General features: G+C 29.8%; 1 protein-coding gene across 1 annotated transcript in view; it reads right to left on the bottom strand.

Moving 5' to 3' along the window:
- LOC100206229 (general transcription factor 3C polypeptide 3) overlaps nucleotides 1-25,042 on the bottom strand; it is a 51,494-nt gene that overhangs the window by 6,516 nt on the left and 19,936 nt on the right. Inside the window, exons 11-17 of the mRNA XM_065801194.1 lie at nucleotides 15,602-15,686; nucleotides 14,663-14,724; nucleotides 14,104-14,281; nucleotides 6,391-6,458; nucleotides 6,186-6,297; nucleotides 6,043-6,098; nucleotides 5,116-5,494 (exon numbers count right to left, since the gene is read on the bottom strand). Coding sequence (XP_065657266.1) covers nucleotides 5,116-5,494; nucleotides 6,043-6,098; nucleotides 6,186-6,297; nucleotides 6,391-6,458; nucleotides 14,104-14,281; nucleotides 14,663-14,724; nucleotides 15,602-15,686 — 940 coding nt within the window. The remainder of the gene's footprint in view (nucleotides 1-5,115; nucleotides 5,495-6,042; nucleotides 6,099-6,185; nucleotides 6,298-6,390; nucleotides 6,459-14,103; nucleotides 14,282-14,662; nucleotides 14,725-15,601; nucleotides 15,687-25,042) is intronic.

Raw genomic sequence — 25,042 nt, 5'->3', positions numbered from 1 at the left:
CAATAGAAATAAACCAAAAAAATGATGACAAGAAGGAGATAAAAAGAGTGTTTGACAGTTTAAACCTTAACAATAGCAAAATCACAAAAATTCACAGATTAAAGTTAATAAACTAAGTCCAATAATTATTGAATTAGAGAGCACAGAATACCAGGCAATGGTGTTGAAAGCAGCAAAAAAACTGAAAGACAGCGTTCGTTACCAATGTACAGTATACATTAATCCGAATTGTATGAAAGCAAGTAGTGGATAAGCAAAACCGCTTAGGGACTGCAATCTATGTAAAAGAATCTATTATAACCTGACTGTTACATGAATGCATGCAAAACTGTTGAATAAGTATGGTGTAGTGCCAAGGTATCAACTGAGGACCACATACTGCTGGGGTGTTTTTACAGGCCACCAAACAGCACACCTGAATTAAATGCAGAATTATACAAAATCCTAGAAAAAGCAAAAAATATAGTGGATAACAAAAAGTTCACTGGTATGTTATTAGCTAAAGATTTCAACTACCCCAACATTGAATGGTCTGATAACCTGTACATCTCCACTAGTACGTGTCTGAACCAACATTTCAGATTGAGGATGGAAAACAAACTAACATACTAGATCTTGTAATAACGGACGACTGTGAAAGAGTGATAGACATGAAAATAGGACCACCACCACTAGGATCAAGCAATAAGACACACAATGTCATTCAATTAAGTGTCATCACAAACAGCACCATTATAAGAGAAATCTATTACAACAAATCATACACCTACAGGAAAGGTGATTATACAGCATGTTTCAGCAATTTATTTTGCCCAAACAAAAAACAAAATAAAAAGTACTATAAAAGATCCACATATATCGGCTGAAGTTAGGTGTTAGGTTAATACGTCTTAAAAATTAGGTTAATACATCTTAAAAAAACACAGTGGAGTCGTCTAAGAGCAACAAGTCATAAAAATATTGAATTATTAAATGAATACAAAGTGACAAAAAAGAATGTGAAAAAAGTTGTAAAGAAATCAGTGAGCAAATATGAAAAAATAATTGTTGACAAGTTAAAGACAGATCCTCTGATATTATATTTGTATGTGAAAAGACACACAAAGTTGAAACCAGGCTTGGTCAGGAACCAAGAATGATCGCTATCGATAACTGACCACGGAAATAATGTTTAGTTGCGAAAATCTGGCCAGATTTTTTAGTTGTTTTGAGAACATTTTAAAAAACAAAAAAAAAGCGCAAAAAAGGTTATTTGGACCAATGAGAGACAACTACAAAAAAAAAAAAAACTAGGAAAAGAAAATAACTTTTAATACGAAAAAACTTAAAGCAAAATAAATTACATTTAGAACAAATATTTTCAAAACATCGCTCTTATAACTTTTTCATAAAATTAAGTGACATTTTTTATATAAAGTAACATCTTACGATTGCTTAATAAGGAAACAAATGTTCTTTTATTTATTAAAGAGTTAAATATAATTTTTATTTATATACTCGTGTTTTATTTCCAGTGCTGAATTAAGGAGGGTTGGGGTTAAAGGGGACTATAGCCCTGGGCCCCGCAATGCTAGGTGCCCCGAAATAGTCAAAAAGACTTTTTTTTTCAGTTATTTTTACGCTGTGACACAAAAATAGCCCTCCAAAATATAAATAGCCCCCGGCCCCAAAAAGTCTAACAAGATTCTAATAAAACTAAATAAAAAAGTTAATTTTTTAAATAACTATTATATGTTTCATGTAGTTTGAAAAATTTAACATATTTGAAACAATTCTTCTTAGTAAAATGAAAATATGAAATATTACAAATGAAATAATTTAGTTGATTTCTATGTAGTTAATTTAATTTCTACAGTAAATCGTTGAGAAACTTCTTGTGTGTTTGTTTAATAATTAGTTTTATTAACTTTGATGATATTAACTTTGATGATTATTAACAATTTCATTGAAAACGCAATTATTGTTTAAGTCTTTTTATTTACAAAATAAATCATAAAAATTGAGCCATAGTATTAAAGTAATAGTTTGTTTGATAGTATATTCTTAAAACAATTTATGCTAAAAATCTCAAATCTTAATGAATTTCAAATAATACGACTTTTTAAACAATTCAAGAGAGAACTTTATTTTGCTTAGTCAGCATATTTTTTGAACTAATAGAATTAGTTTGTTCCTAGATTTGGTGGGTTTTTAGCGTTAGCGAATATTCTTTTTATTCTTCCGCACCAAGATGTTTTGAGAACATTCAAGTTTATGTATGTTTCCATGTATGTCCATAAAACAACAATTTTTTGTTTTACGGACATACATAAACTTAAATCGTTCTCAAAACGACTAAAAATTCACTTTTTCGCAAATTAAATATTTTTTCCGTGGTCAGTAATCAAGACCGATCGCTTCCGCTTCCCGACCAAGCCTGAGTTGAAACACAAATTGCAAATGTTGAGACAATATAGGTGCAATAATCTTTGACAAGGAAACAATCATCAATTGTTTAAATGAAAGTTTTCAATCTGTTTTCGTGTCTGAGGGAGATACAGTGTTTCCGAAATTTGATAAAGTATAAAAAGAAGACATCAACTGGGAGTGAAGAAGTACGCTAAATTCAGAGAACATAAAAAATAAACTAGAACAATTGGACAAAAACAAAGCGATGGGCAGTGATACGGTGAATTCCTATGTACTTAAGCAATGCGCTTCAACACTCTTAAATCCTCTAGCAATCATATTCAGCCTTACAATTGAATAAAGCAATATTACCAACTAGTTGGAGTGAAGCAAACATAACCACTTGTTCAAGAAGGGCAACCCATATGTAGCATTAAACTACATACCAGTGTCTCTAACGCCAGTTTCATGCAAAATTGTAGAAGGATTTATTCGTGTAGCAACCACTGACCATTTACAACTACATGATGCTCTATTGCAACACCATCATGGCTTTGTGAAGAGAAGGACTTGTGTAACCAACTTACTGGAAACAATGGATTTTTTATTAACACACATGGGGTGCAAGCATCCAATCGACATGATATACCTTGATTTCAGTAAGGCCTTTGACAAGGTACTGCACAAAAGGCTATTACTCAAGTGTGAAGCATATAGAGATATCCAGCATTTTGTTGAGATGGCTAGAGGTTTTTTAACCAATCGTAAGCAACCTGTTATAATGGGAGAAGTTTTATTGCATTGGTTGAATATACTCAGTGTTGTTCCTCAGGGATTTGTTCTTGGGCCTTTTTTGTTTTTGATATTCATCAACAACATACAATGTATATGCAAACTCTATGCTGATGACAGCAAGCTAATGAAACCGATAAAAAACATTTCAGATACAATCAGTTTGCAAAAGGATATCAACAAGTTAGTTGAATGGACAAGTATATGTCTAATGGAGTTCAACAAAGAGAAGTACAAGGTTATGCACATTGGCAAAAAGAACCCTCAGACCATCTATACGATAACAGAAAATGGTGTTGAATAAAAACTAGGCAATAGTAGGACATGACCTGTACGTATTGATCTCATCAGACATCAAATGACATTATCAAGTTAACGCAGTAGCAGCAAAAGCACAGAATGTACTCAGAGTCATCAAGCGTACATTCACTCATCTAAATACAGAAATAATTCATACTCTGTACACAGTGCAAGTTAGATCTCGCCTTGAGTTTGCAATCGCTGCATAAAAATCCTGTTATGAAAGGTGACATTGAAACACTAGAAAAGGTTCAACATCGCATGATCAAACTGGTACAAAGTCTCAAACATCAGCGTTATGAGGAGCGAAAATGAAATTGACTATGTTGGAGACTAGGCATTTGCACGGCGATCTAATGCAAGAATATAAATTATTGGCTTGATTTTGCTTCTTGTCATTATTCTAAGAAGAGTATAGTGATACAATTCAAGAGACATATTCATATCAAAAAGCTTGAATCCACCAAACTGCTCACAGTTCCGTCCCATTGAGAAATTTTGGGGAATCGGCAAAGGATATTTGCATAAGAGTGGCACACATTAGTAGGAAAAAAAATTGCTATAGACACTGTGCAGAAGTTGATGTCGTTGATTAGCGTAAATGTTCCTTATTTATTCGAAATAATGCAAAATATTAAATTAAAAAGCATTTTTATAATCTTCAAGTTCCTTAGATTAAAATAAATGTTGAAGTTTAGTATAAATTTTGTGAAATTTATTCAACTCTAATTTTTTATATATATAATTTGGATTTTTAACAAATTGTAAATTATTATAAACAAAATAAAAAGTAGTGTAGGCTGTCATAATGCATATATAACCATAATATGTGTTTAGCGATTAAACTCGCTACAGCATCTATATTACTATTACTATTACTATATCTATATATAAATAATGTATATAAATAAATGTATGTATATAAATAAATACATAAATATATATATAAATATAAATGTAATATGTATATATATATAAATATAAATATAATATGTATATATATATATATATATATATATATATATATATATATATATATATATATATATATATATATATATATTATTGAAGAATTATTTAAAACATTTTTATTTAATAATAAATAACTTTTTGTTTGACAGTTTAATGAATGCTTTTGAGTCTTTTCTGTAAAAGCACATTCTGAAACACTCCTTCTGTAAAGAACTGTTTCGCAAGTATTTGTTCAAATGACTTGTTTTGCAGTTTCTTTTTGTAAAGCATTATTGTGGAACTATTATTATTATTTTTTTGTATAATGCTTTACGGAAGGTGAATTTGCGCATGAACAAGTTCCGCAATAGCAATTTGAAATACGGAAGATAAAATTGCAAAATATTTATCTTCCGTATTTTGAACCCTAAAAAATACTCAGTTCTGATCGCAAAACAGGTTGATAGAAAGGACATTATGTTGCAAAATATTGTTTCTACTTTTTCATTATGTCATTTAAATAGGAAAATAACATTATAGAATCCTGCCCAAACCATAGATGGATCTAACAAAACTAACAATAATTTTAAATAGCACAAATTATGAGGTGTTTAAGATCAATCAAAACTTCACTAAGCTGTTATAAATAGATTATTTATTTTTAGGGCTTAAAAATCCAAATACCTATTGCATATTTATAAGTTCCAGATACAAATGAATTATTTCCATTGATCATAATTAAAGGTACACGCAAAGGTTTTCTAAACAGCAATCGTAGCACATAACGATGGTGTCTTTTGTCCATCATTTTATTTGTTATTAATGCAAACAAGTTCCAAATTGTATTCTTATCAATAACCTCTTCTGTTTCATGCATAATTAAAATCCGAAAAGATTCAAATGCTTTTGCGTACTCACCAGCAACAAAATATATGGTTGTTTGCAGGTAGTCAAGCTCTAGTCTATATTTTCGACTTTCTTGATAAGGTTTAAATAAGATTGCTTTATTCACCAATTTAATAGCCTTCTGATGTTCTTTCAAATCCATAGCAACATTCAGCATCTATAAAAAAAGTTGAAACTAAAAATTAAAACACTTTTTAAACAGCATTTTTAACTACCATATTTCATTTACTTCTGTTTCAAAGTTATGGATACTTGTGACTTTTGTTTCATAGTTATGGATACTTGTGACTTTGTTGCATAGTTATGGATACATGTGAACTTGTGACTTTTGTTGCATAGTTATGGATACATGTGACTTTGCGTCATAGTTACGGATACATGTGACTTTTGTTTCATAGTTATGGATACTTGTGACTTTTGTTTCATAGTTATGGATATTTGTGACTTTTGTTTCATAGTTACGGATACATGTGACTTTTGTTTCATAGTTATGGATACTTGTGACTTTTGTTTCATAATTATGGATACATATGAGTTTTGCTTCATAGTTATGGATACTTGTGACTTTTGCTTCATAGTCATGGATACGTGTAACTTTTGTTTCATAGTTATGAATACTTATGACATTTTGTTTTCTTCAACTTTATTAAAAGTATATTTTCAGATTCGAAAATCAAATGTGTTAGTTAAAATAAAAACCCTAACCTTTAAAAGAAACTGCCACATTTGAGCTCTACCAATTAACATTTGCTTTTGATAACCTTGAAGATAAAAAAAAGTTTGATAAAGTAAACTTTATCATTAACTCATTATCAACATTATATAGAGTTGATTAAATAAGCTAATACCAAAGCTCCATAAGAGATAGTTATGAATCAAAATATAGCCATCACACAAAAAATCTTTGTAATTGCACTCATCATAAAGTTTTAAACATTTTTTATAAAGCATTTCACATTCCTAAACAAAAAAATCAGTAAACAATAATTGCTTCAGAAAACCAAATAGATGACTATGTTAATCAAAATATAAACAAAACAAAAAAAATCACACTTCAACTTTCAGCTTGCTCAGCTCACTGACACATGTTTCACTGTTGTCATTGAATGTCACTTCATATTCTATTATAAAATATAAAGATTTTTATTTTAACAAAACTTTATACTTTTCATGTGAAATTTTCTTTATAATTTTGTAAGTAAATTAAGAAACTGATAATAATTAGGATGCTTTGGATAAGAATTAAGGGATTTTTTTGGGTAAAAATAAATATCAGTAATTACTTAGTTTAAACCATTGTATTACAGTAGTAACTATTGCACTAGTAACTATATCAAAAACATGGCGTAGAAATAGAAATAAATTATGATTAAAAAAAAAATAACTTGAACAAAATAATAGTAAAAATAATAAACACTTCAAAAATAAGCTTAGTAACAATAAGCATGGCAACAATAAGCATGGCAACAGAAACTTCAATTGATCACAACCCTTATTTTTTAACTCAACGTAAATAAAACAAATAAAAGTTAATTAAATAAATTTTTATGTAAGAATTTCATAACAGGTATGAAAGCTTTTATTCCTATTGGTCAAGTCAAACCTCATTCTACTCCATAGTTTTAGATTGGAAAAATCAAAAACAATTATTACTTAATTAATGTTACAATTTCTAAATTACAAACCCATAAAAGTTTTAAAACTTTTTAGACTTTTATTTTGAATAATTTTTTATTTTATTATTTAATCTATTTTTATACGATTTTATACTCAATTTTTATTTTCAAGTTGAAATTATTTTAAAATACTAAACTATATATGATTACCTTTTATTTGATCAAATATCACATCTAATGCTTTACTTGGTTTGATTAGACCTTTTTTTTTTGAAAGAAGTGAAAACTTAAAAACTCATAAAGAAACTTATAAAAAAATGTTTTTCATCACAGCATTTTTAAAAGCCAGAATATCTCTCTCTATATATCTATATCCAATAGTATCAAGAATAATACACAAATAATATTAATAAGTCAGCTATTCTTTTTAATTGCTAAAACTTTTGTATGAACACAATTAAATTTTTAAACATTTCAGTTCACTCTTTGTGTAGGTAGTTTCAATATATTTTATTCTATCAATAAAAAATTTCAATCTATAAATAAAAAACTTTAATATCTATAAATAAAAAATTTTAATCAATAAATAAAAAATTTTGATCTATAATTAAAAATTTTAGCCAATAAAAAAAAAATTTAGCCTATAAATAAAAAATTTTATTCTATAAATAAACAGCTAATTCATGGTTATCAGGAAGCAGTTATTAGAAATGTATTATAACTCTTCATCTTTTCTTGTGCAGCATATATATGCAGCTAAGCAGTATTTATCTAAGTGCACAAATTATGAGGTGTTTAAGTACATATATATATGTATGTATATATATATATATATATATATATATATATATATATATATATATATATATATATATATATATATATATATATATATATATATATATATATATATATATATATATATATATATATATATATATATATATGTACTTGACATCTCTCTATTCTGAAAGTTTCCCTGGGTACCTTAAATATATATAAATGTATCAGGTACACCACCAGGTACCAGCCCTATGCCCTGCTGCTTTTATGGTTTGTTTTTTATTAGGCAAAGGCTAAGAGAAATAAACTCCAACTAAAAAACCTGCCTTCTGGCTCTTGAATGAGTAAAGGCTGAAGGAAGTGTCTTGATGAAAATACTCATCTTGGGCAGAAGTTAACTGCATACAGCTACTGTCTTGTAGAAAGCCTCCTAGGCAAAGACTTAAGGGGTAAGCAGATTAATTCTTTTGACCAGCCTTGAACCTCTCTTTCATCACGGTTTGTATATTTGGGGTCCTAATATCAATGAAATACCCTATGAAAATCCTTTTAGGTGGTAATTGTGTATACTAATTGTAGCAAAAAATGAGTAATTTCAAAATCCTGCATTAAAATCCAGCGGACTTATTTAACATTAAAGTTTTTATCCAAAAGTATTCCTTTCATATACACTGTGGATAGCTTTTAAGACCAAAATATTTGTTTCTGTGAAACTTTTATAAAACATTTATTTTCTACAAGACTTCAGTTACGAGATAAATAACAATTTTCTTTCTGATAATTGATTAAAATTCTCTTCAAGGAAAGACACATGGGAAAGCAAATGTTTCAAACTTTTTTTTCTGAAATAAATTATGTAAAAAATCTTTCTAGTGCAGAGTTTAGATTTTATTGCTAATATACTCCGTTATACAGTGGGATAGCCTCAAGGACGAGCTTGTCATCTGGAAAATTGAGTATTGGAAAGTGAACAACATTTTTGAAGTCCTTTGATCTTCTCAAATCTCCTCCTGCTCTGATGAATTCGGAATCTTGTCTTCTGATCTCACCAAAAGTTCTCAGGTGGCCACAGTTTTGGAGATTTGGTGATGAGGCATCACACCAACAACATGGATGCTTGCTGCTGTGAGACTGTATTCCACATAAAATGTTTGCCAGCTTGAGATCGCAAGAAATGATGAGAGAATCTTTCTGACATTCTTCTTGAACTTGAATGAGATTCAAAATAGCCTTGACCTTAGTGGCATTTCATCCTCCTCCAAAACAATGTGAGTGAAGCTTACTTTCAGAAAGGAGCCTCCTCCATCAATTCCCAACTTCAAAATGGCAGATTCTGTTAATTTTCAAGCTGATTTAAAGGCTTCACTGAGACTGCTGACACTTTGGCAATGAACCACCTGACATGATTCCTTATTATTTGCCAGAGTTATGCTGCTGATCATATTAAACTAATCATGAAGCTTTTGGGCAGCTTGAGTAAACTTTAGAGGGAAACTTGGCAACCTTACAAGAATAATTTAATTCAGGGCTGAGCCAAGTTTTGGCATTCCATTGTTGGACAGTTCAGTATTCTGCTGTATTTGAACCATATTTTCCGTTGTAAGAGGTTTTTTAAAGAGTTGCTGAGCTGATGATAGACCTAAACAAAAAAATAGAAAGTTCAAAATCAATTAAGTGATTAAACTAGATAAAGATTTGAGAATTTAATTTAGAACAAAATATAATAAGAATATTTTACAAAGTAAATTAAATCAGAATCAATTAAGAATATTGAAGGAGCATTTTTAATTTACTTTAATTTTGCCTCTCCCTATTTAGCCCTATTAAAATATTTGATTAACAAGTTCAAATGTTTTTTTAAATTAAATTAACAATATCAAATTAGCACAGCATACCTCTTCTCATAGACAACATCTTTCCACTTGGTTGACTAAGCCTGATGGTTCCATTTGGAGAGACACTTTTAGAAGCCAAAACTGCTGATACAACTTGCTCTGCTCCTACGGGATCTGCAGCTGGAATTTTCCTCAGATTTTCATAGCAAGTTCCTAAAGTGTAGTTGTGAGGAAGCCCACGTCCAATAATTGACAAGCACTTTGTGCAACACTTTTCAGCACTTTGAGAAGCCTGCTGTGGGAGTTTGGGCTCCGAGTCTTGGAAATTACTGAATGGATGCTATTCTTTTCCCTTGAACTTGGCAATTTGGCAGAGTAAACACTCACAAAGATTAGAAAATGAGTTGCAGGTTTGATTAAAATTGTTTCAAAGTGGTAAAGTTTTGGCACAACAGTTGTTTTCTTATCACAAAGCTTTCCAATCTGAGATCAGCATGAGATAAAGTTGCCAAAGGCACTCTCTCATCATTGAAATCTAGATCTTTTTGGATTTGTTGAATTTGTAGATTTTTGATTTGTAGTTTTTAGTCAGCTCTTGGTCACCTTTTTTCATGCAAATGACACAAACAGATTTTTTGCATTCTTCATGGGTCTTTGCAAACATTGACATCTTCAAACTTAACAAATATATTCACTAAAAACCTTGTTTACAATTTTCTTTGCTTTGTACAACTGCCTCCTCCGGAAAAAACTCTAGATACAGACACAAGGTTCGAGCTTTCAAAAATGCTCTTGAATCAACGTAATAATATAAATTTTGAGAAAAGTTATAAAAATAAGAAAGCTTAAATATTTGATTGGCAACATTTCTTATTTTAATAATTTTTTTCACAGAGCATGTTTACTGTATGAAATTAACACTAACAAAGTCCGAATTTAGATCATTTAGTTTATAAATACTTAGAGATACAAATTTCCATTTGGATGTTAATGAGGGATTTCAAAACACCTCAATATGGACTCCCATAGACATGTACTATTACCAACTACAAGGATTTTCATAGGGTATTTCATTGATATTAGGACCCCAAATCTACAAACCGTGTCATCTATTAAGCAGGAATAGATATAAACCTGTGTTACATTGTTTTCTGCCAAAGATGATGAATGCTGGATCTTCTTGACTCTACTCACAGATTATTGTTTGTGTCTGCTTGATAGTGGCTATGCAACTCTTCTTCTTATCTCTTAATGAGGGTACAGCTCTAAAACTAAATTTAATGGTTCTGAGGCCCGCTGGTAGTAAGGTTTCCCAAACTATGTGGTAATTCCCAGAGAAGTTAATTCCATCAACAGCTGTAAAATATCAGAGTATTAATAGTGCCATATTGCAAATAATTGGTGTCCTTATTAATGCTTTTGGTGTGAATTGTTGAGGCCACATAAGGAGCTTTAAGTTATGACTTTGGGTTAGTTAGCAGAACTGAGACAGCTGCATAGCTCATTGCATGAGATGTCGTGCACTATCTATAAATGAGTCAAGTTATCTTTAAACTTGAATCATGCAAAAAATAAGCAAAAATATTAAGCATAAAAAGCATTCCCATCAACTAACTGTTTCAATATATCTTAACAAAAATTTGTGGTCTTCAAATTAACTTTCCTTCAGTTAAATCTTACCTCTTGCAGAATTCACCATACTTGCTTGCTCTTTATAAGACTAGTTTGAATTCAGTTGTTCCTTCTACAGATCTCAGTATTAATGGGTACTATCCTTTAATTTGTAAAGCCTCAAGTAGTCAAACTATTAGCTTGAATGTATACTTACACATAAATTTACCTATTTGTCAGGAAATCAGGTTTGAATCCTCCGACCATTCTTTTATGTTCCTCTTCACTCTATTACCTTTCTTTTTGTTCTTTATGATTCTCTTTCTTCATAAGACTACACTCTTTGAGATGCAATTTCTGATCAAATTGACCATGTCCTTTCTCTTTAACCCTCTGCCAATATTGATGTTATTGGTGACTTTAATGCTCATCACACTGAATGGCTTGGCACTAACACCACTGACCCTACTGGCACTAAAACCTATAGCTTCTGCGTTTCTCAATCTCTTACTCAGATAGTTAACTTGCGACTCGTTTTCCTGACAAACCTTATCATTTACCTTCACTCTTTGATTTATGTCTTGTCTTTGACCCTAGCTTGTGTTCAGTTTCTTCCTTTTCTCCCTTAGGTGGTTTTGACTATGCAATGATCTCTATAAATCTTTTATTTTGTAGTTCTTCTTCGGTCTCACTGTATCGTTGCACTACTTGTGACTAACCTAAATTCTTCTCATGATTTTTTTCCTGATGGTCTTTGGTCTGATGTCTTTTTTTTCTCTGCTGATAAATTTGCCTCCTATATAACCTCCTGGATCCAAAACAGGTATGAAAGCTTTTATTCTTTCTCATTGGTCAAGTCAAACCTCATTCTACTCCCTATTTTTACCTTCTTGTGCTAGTGCTATATCTAATTGTAATCATTTTTTCCTCCTCTTTTTTAAAATAACAACTCTCTTGAGAATAAATACTTTTTTACTATTGCAAGAAATCAATGTAAAAAGGTGCTGTCTGATGCTAAGCTCCATTATTCATAATTTACTCAATCTTATCTCAAAAGTTAGGTTCTAGAGACTTTTGGAAAATCTTCAACAGCGTCATTAACAAAGGTAAGTCTAACATTCCATTCTAATTCATTGGATTGATCTTCTTACCTCTACCAAGGATAAGGCTGAAATATTTGCAAAGAACTTCTCTTCTCCAATTTGACGCTTGAATCTTATGATCATATTCTTTGTTCCATTTAAACAGGTTCAAAACACACCAAACAGGTTAACCCATTGACACTCATTCAAAACACACCAGATTCTGTTGCTAAAGTGATATCTCAATAAAACTCTTCTATGGTTTGTGGTGCAATTAACATTCCGATCATAGTCTTACAAAAATGTTTTGCAGAACTCTCTTCAATTCTCTCTTTACCAATTTATTAGACGCTTGACTAAATTTTGTTTTCTTGCCGGCTGGAAAATGGCATCTGAGGTTCCAATTTTAAAAAAATCTGGAGAACATTCTAACCACTCTAACTATTGTCTGATCACTCAAAGAAATTGCTAATATCTATTAATAGCAAGGTCTTTAAGTCTTTGATCAACAAATTTCTAACATCCCATTTTGAATCAAATAACTTACTGCCAGTCTGGCATGCTGGTCTTCTCCATAAGCTTGCTTCATACGGTGTATCTGAGAAAGTTATTGAGATTATCAAATCATTTCTTTCTGACCACTTTATTAAAGTCATCCTCAAAGGCCAACACTTTTCTTCATTTCTAGTAACTTCTGGGTACCTCAAGGTTTTATCCTTGGTTCTGTTTTGTTTCTTATCTACATTAATAATCTTCCTGAAAACTTTACATCTAAAATGGCTCTATTTGTTGATGACTCAACTTTATACTCATGTCTTGACAACAAGCCTTCTCTTTTTGATTGCTTATAACAGTCAGCCGATCTTGAATCTGATCTCACTTTTGTAACAGATTGGGGCTAGCAGTGGATAGTGAATTTTAACTCAAAACTCATAATACTGTCGACATTCCTATATTGATGAATGACAACCCTCTCACTGAGTCCTTTTTTTTACGCCTACAATCAATTGCTACGTTATTATCTACTAGAGTTTGTTTCTCTTCATCGTGCTCACCATTTCTTAATCCTAATTCCATCTCTTTATTAGAAGAACTAGTCCTATATGTGTTGGTTCCTCTAATGATTTTTCTCTTCTAGACAAGGTCTAAAAACTCATTGTAAACATGGCAGAAAGAGCAGTTGGATTTGCTCTTTAAAAACTTTTAGTCGTCTAGTTTTTTTACCCACATTTTAACCCTTAGAACCTCTCTCCCATCTTTATGTTTTCAAAACTCATACACCCTACAACTTTTCAAGTCTTCTGGCAACTGTTTCCTTGCCCTTTAACTCTATTCTTTGTCTTCTAGTAACTTCCAACTTAAAAGTGGTTAATTGCAGCCTTGTTGTGAGTGAACCAGAATAAATATACATATGTGTATATATATTTTTTTAAATTTACCTCCCCAAGGCCGAGAAGGCTACTACAGATGAGGAGGGTACTTAATTGTGGTTATAACCCTTTCTCAACTCTATAACTCCAAAACACGAACCTTGAAGAACAAAGCCGCTGTGCGGAGAAACAAATTGAGCGCGGTACTACTATAAGGGACGTGGTGGGAATCGAACTCTGAACCTCTCGCTTATGAAGCGAGCGCTCTACCACTACCGCATTATATATATATATATATATATATATATATATATATATATATATATATATATATATATATATATATATATATATATATATACATATACATATATATAGCTATTTAAGTACAAATTAATTCCCATATGGAATTAGATTGACAAAAAGAGTTAGCAAATCTCTCTCTCTATATATATATATAATATATAACCTGAAATAACAGTGACGGCTTCATCAGCTCTGCCAACACTTCTAAGTAGACTAGCAAGTGTCATTCGAACAGATACATGCTGAGGTGCAAGTGATAAGACCATATAGTAAGCATCAATGCTTTTTTCCTTTTCATTCAAATAATCAAAACTCTCAGCAATCTTTAACCATACAGCTGCCTATTATAAGCAGAATTACAAATAATAAAAAAAAAATCACAAATAAAAAAAAAATCACAAATAATACCACTAAAATTGAGCCATTATACTTAACAACTTATTTTTAAATCATTTTTGCAAACCCATAGTTTAAAAACTAGGCAAAAAAGATTTCAAGTTAATTCTTATAATAATGCTCAGCAAGAAGACTTCTAAATTTTAAACTTTTACAAATTATGCTTTCTTGGTCATAATAGCTTTGCTAAATAATTATTAATATTACCATAAACTTTTTAAATAAAAATGTTCAAACTGCTTTACATCTATTAAAACATATTGTAAAAATTAAAATATTAAAGAGTTTTAAACAGTCTAACATTTAAATAATTTATAAATACATACTTGGTTAAATTTGGCACAATCAACCAGCTCTAGCAAATACTTCAATGCCAACTGGTAATTTCCTAGAATTAACAAAAACTTGAGTTTTTTTACTGGATTTTAAAATTTTCACACTGTGTTTTTAGAATTTTAAGAATCTATTTTTACAATTTTAAATAAATCTATTCTTTTTGGTAATAAGATAGAAATTGTATTATTAAATTTAGATCTAATTATTAAATTTAGTAATAATTTAGATCTTTTTTTAGACATAAAATTCCACAATCAGTGTTAGAGAACTAATTCAACATGTTGAATAAGTTCTCTAACACTGTAATTAGTTCTTCAACATGTTGAATTACACAAAATGTTGCACTATTTATATCTTAAATACCTATGAAAATTTTTTCTCATAAAAACACAGAAAAGCTGACTCAGCTTAGTGGTTCTAAGCTTAGTGGTACTAAGCTTAGTGGTACTCAGCTTAGTGGTACTAAGTACTAAGTGGTCTCATAAACTCTCTTTATTTTTTGTTTGAAACTCCCAACGCAAATTAATGCGAGAGGGGGGGGGGGTTATTTTCTTATAAAAAATTGCATTGCAATTTTTCCATAATATTATCTTTGAATAAAAAATGGCATTATGTAAACCCATTTAAGTCACACAAGTGTGAATGTTAAACTTTGTAGGACAAATGTTCTGTGTGTGTGTATATATATATATATATATATATATATATATATATAAATTATGTTAGTGTATTCTACAAACAGAGTGCTCAATGTTCTAAAAGAACAGAGCAATAATAAATTAGTAAAAAATTTTACTAATTTATATATATATATATATATATATATATATATATATATATATACACTACATTTTATACAATATTTATACACTTCAATCTTTGATCTGTAAACTTTTATGTTTGTTTAAAGTAAAATCTTTATAACAAACCTGTCTCATAATATGATTCAGCGAGATCAAGCATCAAATCACCAACATCATTAAGATCTTCAGAAAACAGTGGTTCTGTTATACTCTGAAAAAAAAAACTTTGTTTCTTCTGAGAATATTATGATTTATTAAGTTAAGAAGGTCTATATCAAGCTCAATGCAGTAGTAGACTGTTGGCAGAATACTTTACATGTGATCAAAATGGGGAAGGTTTAAACCCACTCCGCACCTCTAAAAGTATTGCAGTTGTTTAACAAGGTTCATTTTTTAGGGAGAGAGTGCAAATATATTTGAAAGCCACTTAATTTTTTTATCAAAACTTCTTTTCAAAATTAAAATTAAAAATGCAGTGTAACCACTTAACTTCTTTATTTACATTTTTTTTCTGGCCTATGCAGCATGAAAAATAAAAATCAAAGGTGGACAGATAATTTAACTTGCTGACGCATAGACTTTTTTTTGAACAGTCAAAAAAAAATCTATGTGTATAATCAAAAATTACTTTATTCTTGAACTCAACTTTCATAATTAAATTTTTTTTTTAAACACAATTTAATAACTAGATGCAAAAAAACTTTTTAAAATCTCGTGGAGCATTTCATTCAACTAAAAACTTGAGATTTTAAAATCTCGTGCAAGGAGCATTTCATTAAACTAAAAACAGAGGTTTGATAACATCAAGTTTATTTTAAACGTTTAACTGTTTTAACATTATTTTTAGTTAAATTGTTTTAGTTTTTATATAATATAATTAATAATTATATTATGTAAAAAAAAACTAATTAAATGTTGGAAAAATTCATCATAAAATGATTTTAGTAATTTATTATTACCTAACCTTTAAAAAAACTTTTAGAAGTTATTTAAAATTTAAAAAATCAGTCATAAAGTCTAAGTGATTGTTATTTTTAGGGTTTTTTTTTTTTTTTTGTAAACAGCAACGAGGTTTAACTGGAAAAAAGATTAAAGATTTAGCATGCAATAATAAGTGATTGTTTTATTTTTTATTTTTTGTAAACAGTAAGGAAGTTTAACTTGAGAAAAGATTAAGGCTTTAGTATGCAATGATATTAAGTTTACTCTTATGTTTTAAATCAGTCTTAATAGTGTTTTAAATCAGTCTTAATAGTGTTTTGAATCAGTCTTAATAGTGTTTTAAATCTTTAGAATGCTATTTCTCTAAAACAAAAAAATATTAAAATAATTGAAATTCAGAAGTTCAAATACTTATTATGTTATTTGCCCTTTTAAATACGCCATGAAAAACAGAACTAAAGAAAAAGCAAACTTATATATACACAAATCCTGACTTTTTAGGAAAATATAATAGGATAATTCTTTGAGTCCTTTAAAAACAATACCTCTAATTCCTCTATTACATTCCCCTAAAAATGTATGTATATAAATATATATATCGGGGGTATTTTAAAAACAACTTTTAAATATCATAGTTTTGACAGTGTCATTTTTGCATCAATGGTATTGTCGAATTTAGCTTGTTTGTAAAAACCAGATCAGTCAGTAATAAGAACCGTACGCATCGCATGACGTTGTTTCTTATACTGATTGGTCTGGATTTTGCTGCAAGGCATTATGGTTTAATGCCACGTTTTTTTTGTTGTTGTGAAAATATGGTAGAATTTGGGTTATGTTATATATGTATATTTCTTATTAAAACCAAAAAAAAAGTTCAGTCTGATTTTCAAGGAACAGTTTCGTTTCTTTATGGTGCCGAAACCCGTACATTTATTGATTTTAAAGACATTATTTTAGAGATATATTGATTTAGAGATTATTTTTTGCCGATGGCTTCCTTAGTTAAGAAAAAGAAAATAAGAAATGGACATCGAGTTTACCTGAGAAGGTTGTTCGCAGAAATTGACGACGATTTAAAAGAAATTAAAAAGATAAACTTATTATTGACTAATATAGAGACTAAACATGTGATAATAAAGACTTTAGACAACGAAATTATGGACTTGTTGGCGGACAAAGATGACATTATATCCGAAATTGAGGATACTAGCTCATGGACTAGTGATATTTTAAGTAACATAGAGAATTTACGGTTTCTTAGTAAAGAGGTGAAAGAGTCTGAGAAAGATTCATCCACTCGAAGTGTTTCTTCTAAAATTTCCATGAAGCTTCCAAAATTAACAATTCAAAGTTTCTCTGGTGATATATTATCATGGAAAGGGTTTTGGGATTGACAGTAATGAAGATCTGTCAGATATAGCAAAGTTTAATTATTTAAAATCATATCTTTCTGGTAGAGCACAAAAGCTAATTGAAGGACTTACGCTTAGCGAAGGCAATTATAGGGAAGCAATACAACTTTTAAAGGACAGGTTTGGTAATACTCAAAGTCTTATTGCAGCGCATATGGATGATCTTCGAAAAATAAATCCAGTGCGAAATTTAAAAGAAGTAAAACAACTCCGTCAAATGTATGATAAGCTTGAAATAAATATAAGAAATTTAAAGGACCTAAATGTTGAAACATGTACTTATGGATCACTTCTTATTGCCATTATATCAGAAAGAATTCCACGTGAGTTATGCATTATTATTTCAAGACATTTTAAAAATGATGACTGAAACTTAAATGAATTCATGAATGTGATTAAGACAGAACTTACAGCTCTAGAGCGTTGTGAAGCTCTTACTAATACAAGTATCGAAGTAGAAGAAAATATACCAATTACATTACAGAATATGCACATTAATACTAAAAAAAATAATCAACACCATTTGAGCAATAATCAAAGATATTTTAACTATAACACTGTCCTAAGAAATAATCAAGAAACTAGAGACACTTGTGTGTTTTGTAAAGAATGACACTTATCATCTAGATGCAGAAATATAACAGATGTAAAAAACCGTCAAAGTATAGTTTAAAAGGAGAGCAGATGTTTTGTTTGCTTAAAAAGAGGACATAAAGCGAATTTTTGTCGATTAAATTATGAGTGCATAAAATGCAAAAAGAAGCATAACATAACTTTATGCGATACTGAAAGTAACAAGGTTCCAAATAAATTGTTATCAGAAGTCCAGAGTTATTGAATTACTCATCAAAACCAGCATACGGCTACCAACAACCATATTATTCTACAGTTTGCTAAAGCTACAGCTACAAACCCAGATAACACTTTATCCAGTTGCATTAGAGTATTATTTGATGGATGCAGTCATCGAACTTATATTACAGATGCATTACATGAAAAATTGAAGTTGAAGAAGATAAGCACAGAAAGTTTAATAATAAAAAGATTTGCATCAGATGAAGGCTTGATCAAAACACTAGATGTTGTTCGTGTTTGTTTGAAGGGTAGAGATCCGAAAAATAATATTTATATGGAGGCATTATGTATTCCTTTCATATGTTCACCATTAAAAAATCCTAACTTCAATCTTTTGCAACAAAAATATGTTTACTAAAAAGGAATCCCTTTAGCTGAATCTTACCCGTTAAAGAACAGTGAATCTGTTGACATCCTAGTGGGGTTAGACTATTATTACTCAATAATTACTGGAAAAATAATAAGAGGTTGCAATAATGGTCCAGTTGCTCTTAAAAGTATTTTAGGATGGATTGTTTGTGGTCCATCTGACATCGGTGTACGTGAGAATTTTATTCAAACTAATTTAGTGTCAACTTCACAATCAGATGATGATGTCTTAAGGTTGGAATTACAAAAATTTTGGGAATCTGAATCCAGCGATTTCCAAGAGCAAGACAATTTTTACCAGCAATTTAAAAATGACATTACTTTTAATGGGGAACGATATGTGACAAAGCTACCATTGAAACCAAACTGTGAATTTTTACCTGATAATTATAATATTAGTTTAAAAAGATTTATTTCATTACAAAGAAAGTTTGAGAAAAATAATGATTTAAAACAACGATACCAAGAATTAATAACTTCGTATGAAAACGAAAACATTATTGAGCGAGTCTATGATCCAGGTAAACCTGGAAAAGTTCATTATCTACCTCATCGTGCAGTACTACGAGATGATAAAAAGACAACAAAGTTACGTGTAGTGTTTGATGGTTCCGCAAAAGAGGGTGGTCCTTCAATTAATGAAAGTTTGTATACTGGCCCATGTTTACTGACATGCATATATAGTACACTTTTACGTTTTCGCATGTTCAAGATAGGACTGATATCTGATATCCGTCAAGCGTTTCTAAATGTTGGTATATGCAATGAGCATAAGGATCTATTGCGATTTTTATGGTATGATGATAAGAACAACATGTTAATTATTTACCGTTTCCTGCGAGTAGTTGGAATCACTAGTAGTCCTTTTTTGTTAAATACTACAATTATAAAGCACATGGAAAATTATTCAGATACATTTAAAGAATTTACTAAAAAGTTTCTAAGAGATTTATATGTTGACGACTCTACTGTTGGTGTTAATACAGTCAGCGAAGGTATTCAATTTTATAACTTCATAAAAGAAGCTATGAAAAAGGGAGGATTTAATTTGCGAATGGTTTAGTAATTCACCAGAGTTAAGCAGGTATATTGCAGATAAAGAAAAAGAGAAAGCCTTGCTGAATTAGGAAGACAGTTATGCAAAATTTGAATTAAATAGAAGTAATGATATAGAAGTTAATTGTGTAAAGGTTTTGGGATTATTATGGAATGGAAAAAGCGATGAGTTCCATTTCAACTTTTCAGCTATTGTACAAGAAGCATTGAATCTACCTTTTACAAAAAGAAATTTGCTTAGGGTTGGAGCAAAATTTTATGATCCATTGGGTCTTATTTCACCAATTGTTATTGTGACAAAACTATTGTTTCAAGCTCTGTGTATTGATAAACTTGATTGGGATGATAAACTACCTTCTGAAATCCACGAAAAAAGGTTAGCGTATTTAAAAGGACTAAAAGTTATTTCCAGCATTACTGTACCAAGATACTGTTTTAAAGAACAAGATGAAATAGCAAAGTATGTTACTTTACATGGTTTTAGTGATAGCTCTCAAGTTGCTTATTCAGCAGTTATATATGCTCAAGTAAAAACCAAGGAGGGTTGGATGTGTATGTGTGTGACTAATACTAAATGACTATTATTCTTTTTATGATTATTGTAATTATTTTTATTGTCATTTTATTTTTATTATTATCATTATACTTTTATCATTGTATTGTTATTATTGTTACTACTACCACTCTTATTATTATCATTATTAGTATTTTACTCCTTTAACTTTTAATGTTTGCTTTGTTACAGCTGTGGACGATTATTACTATTAGCATTAACAATATATTTAGTAGCTTTTATTTACAAGGTTTTTACTTAAGATTAGTACATGTACTATTTGTAAACTTCCGTGAATGTAACAACTATTTCAGAATATATGAATTGATTGAATATGAATTGATTGATTGATGTCCAAGTTGATAACCTCAAAGACGAAAGTTGCTCCAATAAAAAAGTTAACAATTCCACGTTTGGAATTACTTGGCTGTTTGTTATTAGCGAATTTGATGCACAAGGTTGTTCAAGAATTAAAAGACGTTTTAATTGTGGAAAAAATTTGTTATTGGACAGATAGCGAAATATCTTTATCTTGGATAAAAAATTCTAAAAGAGACTGGGAGTTATGGGTCCAGCATCGTGTGTCAAAAATTCAAGAATTAAGTAACAAAAATGATTGGTCCCATATTGAGGGAGAAAACAACCCAGCAGATATACCAACTAGAGACTTAAATCTGTTAACGTTTCAGACCAATTGCTTGTGGTGGGAAGGTCCTTTGTTTTTAAAAACTAATATCACACCAAAACAAAGGAAGTATTTTGATAGTAATATGGCAGAAAGTATAAGTGAGTTAAAAAATTCTGTAACTACTTGTGTCAACTATATTGATGAGCCAAAAGACGGAGTTCAGTATATTATTAAAGCAGAAAAATTTAGCAGTTTAACTCAGCTATTGAGAGTTTCAGCATACGTTTTACGATTCGGGAATAATATTAAAAATAAAGTTGTTAAATACCAAGGAGAGTTGACGACAAAAGAGATTAACTCAGCTGAAGAATTATGGATTAAGTCTGAACAAAGTCTGCTAAAAGGGGAGAATGATTCTAGTCAGGATTATGAAAACATTAGGCAACAGCTGGATTTATTTATTGATGAACATAACATTCTACGGTTAAAAGGGCGGTTTGAAAATAGTTTGCTAGAATATGCAGAGAAGTATCCAATTATATTGAGAAGCTATAGTCACTTTACAAAGCAAAGAGTAAAGCATTTGCGACTTGGAGGAACGTTAAATGAATTAAGAAGTAGGTTCTGGATTCGTAAGGGACGACAAATAGTGAAGAAGTACATTAAAGATTGTGTCAAGTGCAAAAGAGTGCTTGCAAAAACTTTACATGGTCCTGGACCTCCAAATTTACCTATTTTTCGAGTGGCAACACATAAATTTGCGTTCACCAATATTGGATTAGATTATGCTGGCCCTTTGTTTGTGAAAAATATTTATGGACAAGAAAATTCTATGTATAAAGCTTATGTGTGTTTGTTTACATGTGCAACATCCAGAAATGTCCATGTGGAATTAACGCCTTCCATGGAAACTGATTCTCTTATAAGATGTTTAAAACGTTTTATAGCTCGAAGAGGATGTATAGAGATAGTAATTAGTGATAACTTCAAAACCTTTCTAAGTGAACAGTTAAAACAGTTTTTAGCAAAAGAACGTATATTATGGAAATTCATTTTGCCTAAATCACCTTGGTGGGGAGGATTCTATGAACGACTTATTCGAGTTGTCAAAGATGCGTTGAAAAAATGTGTAGGAAAAAGTCGATTGTCATATGAGGAATTAGAAACAGTATTACATGAGATTGAAATGACGGTTCATAGTCGACCACTAACTTATATTTATGACGAAGTATATGAACCATTGACCCCATCTCGTCTTGAATTGGAAGAAGATTACAATCAATTAATGTAAAAACTCAGATGGATGATTCTCAAATTGATAATTCTGATGATCACAACAGCAGATCAAAGTACTTGAAAACTATTATTGATCATTATTGGAAACGTTTTAGTCGTGAATATATTGCTCAATTACGAGAAAGACACCTCTATGATAGTAAATGACAAAGTGCGGTGAGTATCTACAAGTTGGAGATGTTGTTTTAATAAACGATGATCAGTTAAAGCGAAATTTATGGAAGCAAGGTGTCGTGGAGGAATTAATTATTTCTAATGATAAAAAAGTTAGGGGTGCCATTTTAAAGACTTGTATAAATGGGCATGTATCCTTTATAAAACGTCCACTTCAACGCTTAGTTCCTCTCGAAGTAGTAAAGATTAAAAACACAGAAAAAGTTACATCCGCTGAACCTAAATGCCAGAGGATGGCTGCTATTACGGCTGAATTAAAAAGAAAATTTAATACTTAAGAATTTATTGTTCTGGGATACTTAGTATCCCAGGGTCAGGAGTGTCGAATTTAGCTTGTTTGTAAAAACCAGATCAGTCAGTAATAAGAACCGTACGCATCCCGTGACGTTGTTTCTTATACTGATTGGTTTGGATTTTGCTGCAAGGCATTATGGTTTAATGCCACGTTTTTTTTGTTGTTGTGAAAATATGGTAGAATTTGGGTTATGTTATATATGTATATTTCTTATTAAAACCAAAAAAAAGTTCAGTCTGATTTTCAAGGAACAGTTTTGTTTCTTTAGGTATCCCTGTTAGTTTTTTTTTTTTTTTTTGGTGTACATTATTGAGGTCACATATTGGTCACTGTTGAGGTCAAATAATTTCTTATTATTTCTTATTTTTTAAAAATTGAATTAATGGGTGTTGGATTGTTTTATTTTTTAACTATGTTTTAGTCAGCAGAAATACTTGACAAGTGGGTTGGTTTTCGTCCATGTAGAAAATCAATGCAAGTTGAAAAAGAAAATTTTGTTGTAAAATTTTTTAATGTATTTGAAACCAGAATGTAATTTATTTATAAAATTTGGCATATATATAATTCTGAAATATATAAAATTCGCTAAATGGTCACACACGAGCAGTGAACGCCTGAGGGAAGAAATAAAGTACATTAGAATAAAGGAGAATTATTTGTCTTTAATGCCCTTATTTGATGTTTTTTTTTAAGCACAAAAAATATTAAAACGATTCATTTAAACTGAATATTTATTAAAAAGATCATTGTTTTAAAAAATAATAATGTAAAAATTGTAATGTTACATAAAACATGATTTAAATGAGAAAATTTTAATATCAAATGATTTAATGTTAACAATTCTAAATCAACTGAAAAATTTTAAATTTAAATTATTTAAAAAATATGTTTTTTCTTATGACTCCATAATTTATGAAATTACAAGTGAAAAGATTACAATAACAAACAATAGACAATAAATATAGAACTTCAATAAGATATGGAAAAAACACAAAATTGGATTTGCTTCACTTTTGGTGAAATGAAATTAAAACAATAAAGCAAATTAATCAAAGAAAAAAAGAACTAATCATAAATTAAAAAATAATTTTTAAAGTTTTTTTAATATTTGAATACTTATTTGAAATTTTAAAATTTTCAAAATAAATCCTGATTATTTGTAAAACCTTTTTGTTTTAAATTAAAGAGAAAATTCAATGTTCAACCTTAACCAGCAAGACTTTGTTTTGAGAGATCAAAAAGCAATTTTGGTCATACTGGGGGTTGCTGACTGTTGATCGCTCATTATTTTTCACAATGTTTATGTCAAGTTAAAAATTGGAAAGGCAGAGAAGTCACTTGATTTGTTTGTTTAAACTTCTTGACATTTATTGTGATTGGAAACTAAGCAAGCAATTAGTGTGATTGTGTGTTTAGAAAAACATATATTCATGAAATTAAAAACCATAAAAAATATTTCAAAAGTTCAAAAAAATTTAAAACAAAATTAGAGGTCTGCTTTTCATATACCATTTGAGATAAATTTAAAACTAATAAATATTATAACTACAAACTTTTTTTTTAATTACTTTTCTTTAAATAAACACATGCAGGCCATTGCTAATAAAAGCAATTAAGTAACTAAAATACAACACACTTTTTTCATATTTTTCTTTGTATTTTGATGGGTGAGCTGAAATAATTTTGGCTTCAACAAAGTTATTTACTAAGCATGATAGACATTCAACAAAAGCTAATTGGGTTCTCAATATAATAATACAAATAAACAATCAACAACACAAAAAATTATCTTAAAATTTAAAAAGTTGGTTTAAAGAAATATGCCCTTTTCTTACTTTTATTAAATGTGTAGCTAATCGTTGTTTTCATGCTTTATCACCTTAAGGAATGTCTATTATTTTAGGTGTTGATAATAATAGCAACAACAGCAATAATAACAGTAATAGTAATAACAATAATAATAACAGGCTTGTATTTGAACAATCTT

Source organism: Hydra vulgaris, chromosome 07, assembly GCF_038396675.1.
Source record: "Hydra vulgaris chromosome 07, alternate assembly HydraT2T_AEP".
Lineage (NCBI taxonomy): Eukaryota > Metazoa > Cnidaria > Hydrozoa > Anthoathecata > Hydridae > Hydra > Hydra vulgaris.
The sequence above is the reverse complement of the archived record's forward strand: the minus strand, read 5'-3'. Positions and strand labels throughout refer to the sequence as shown.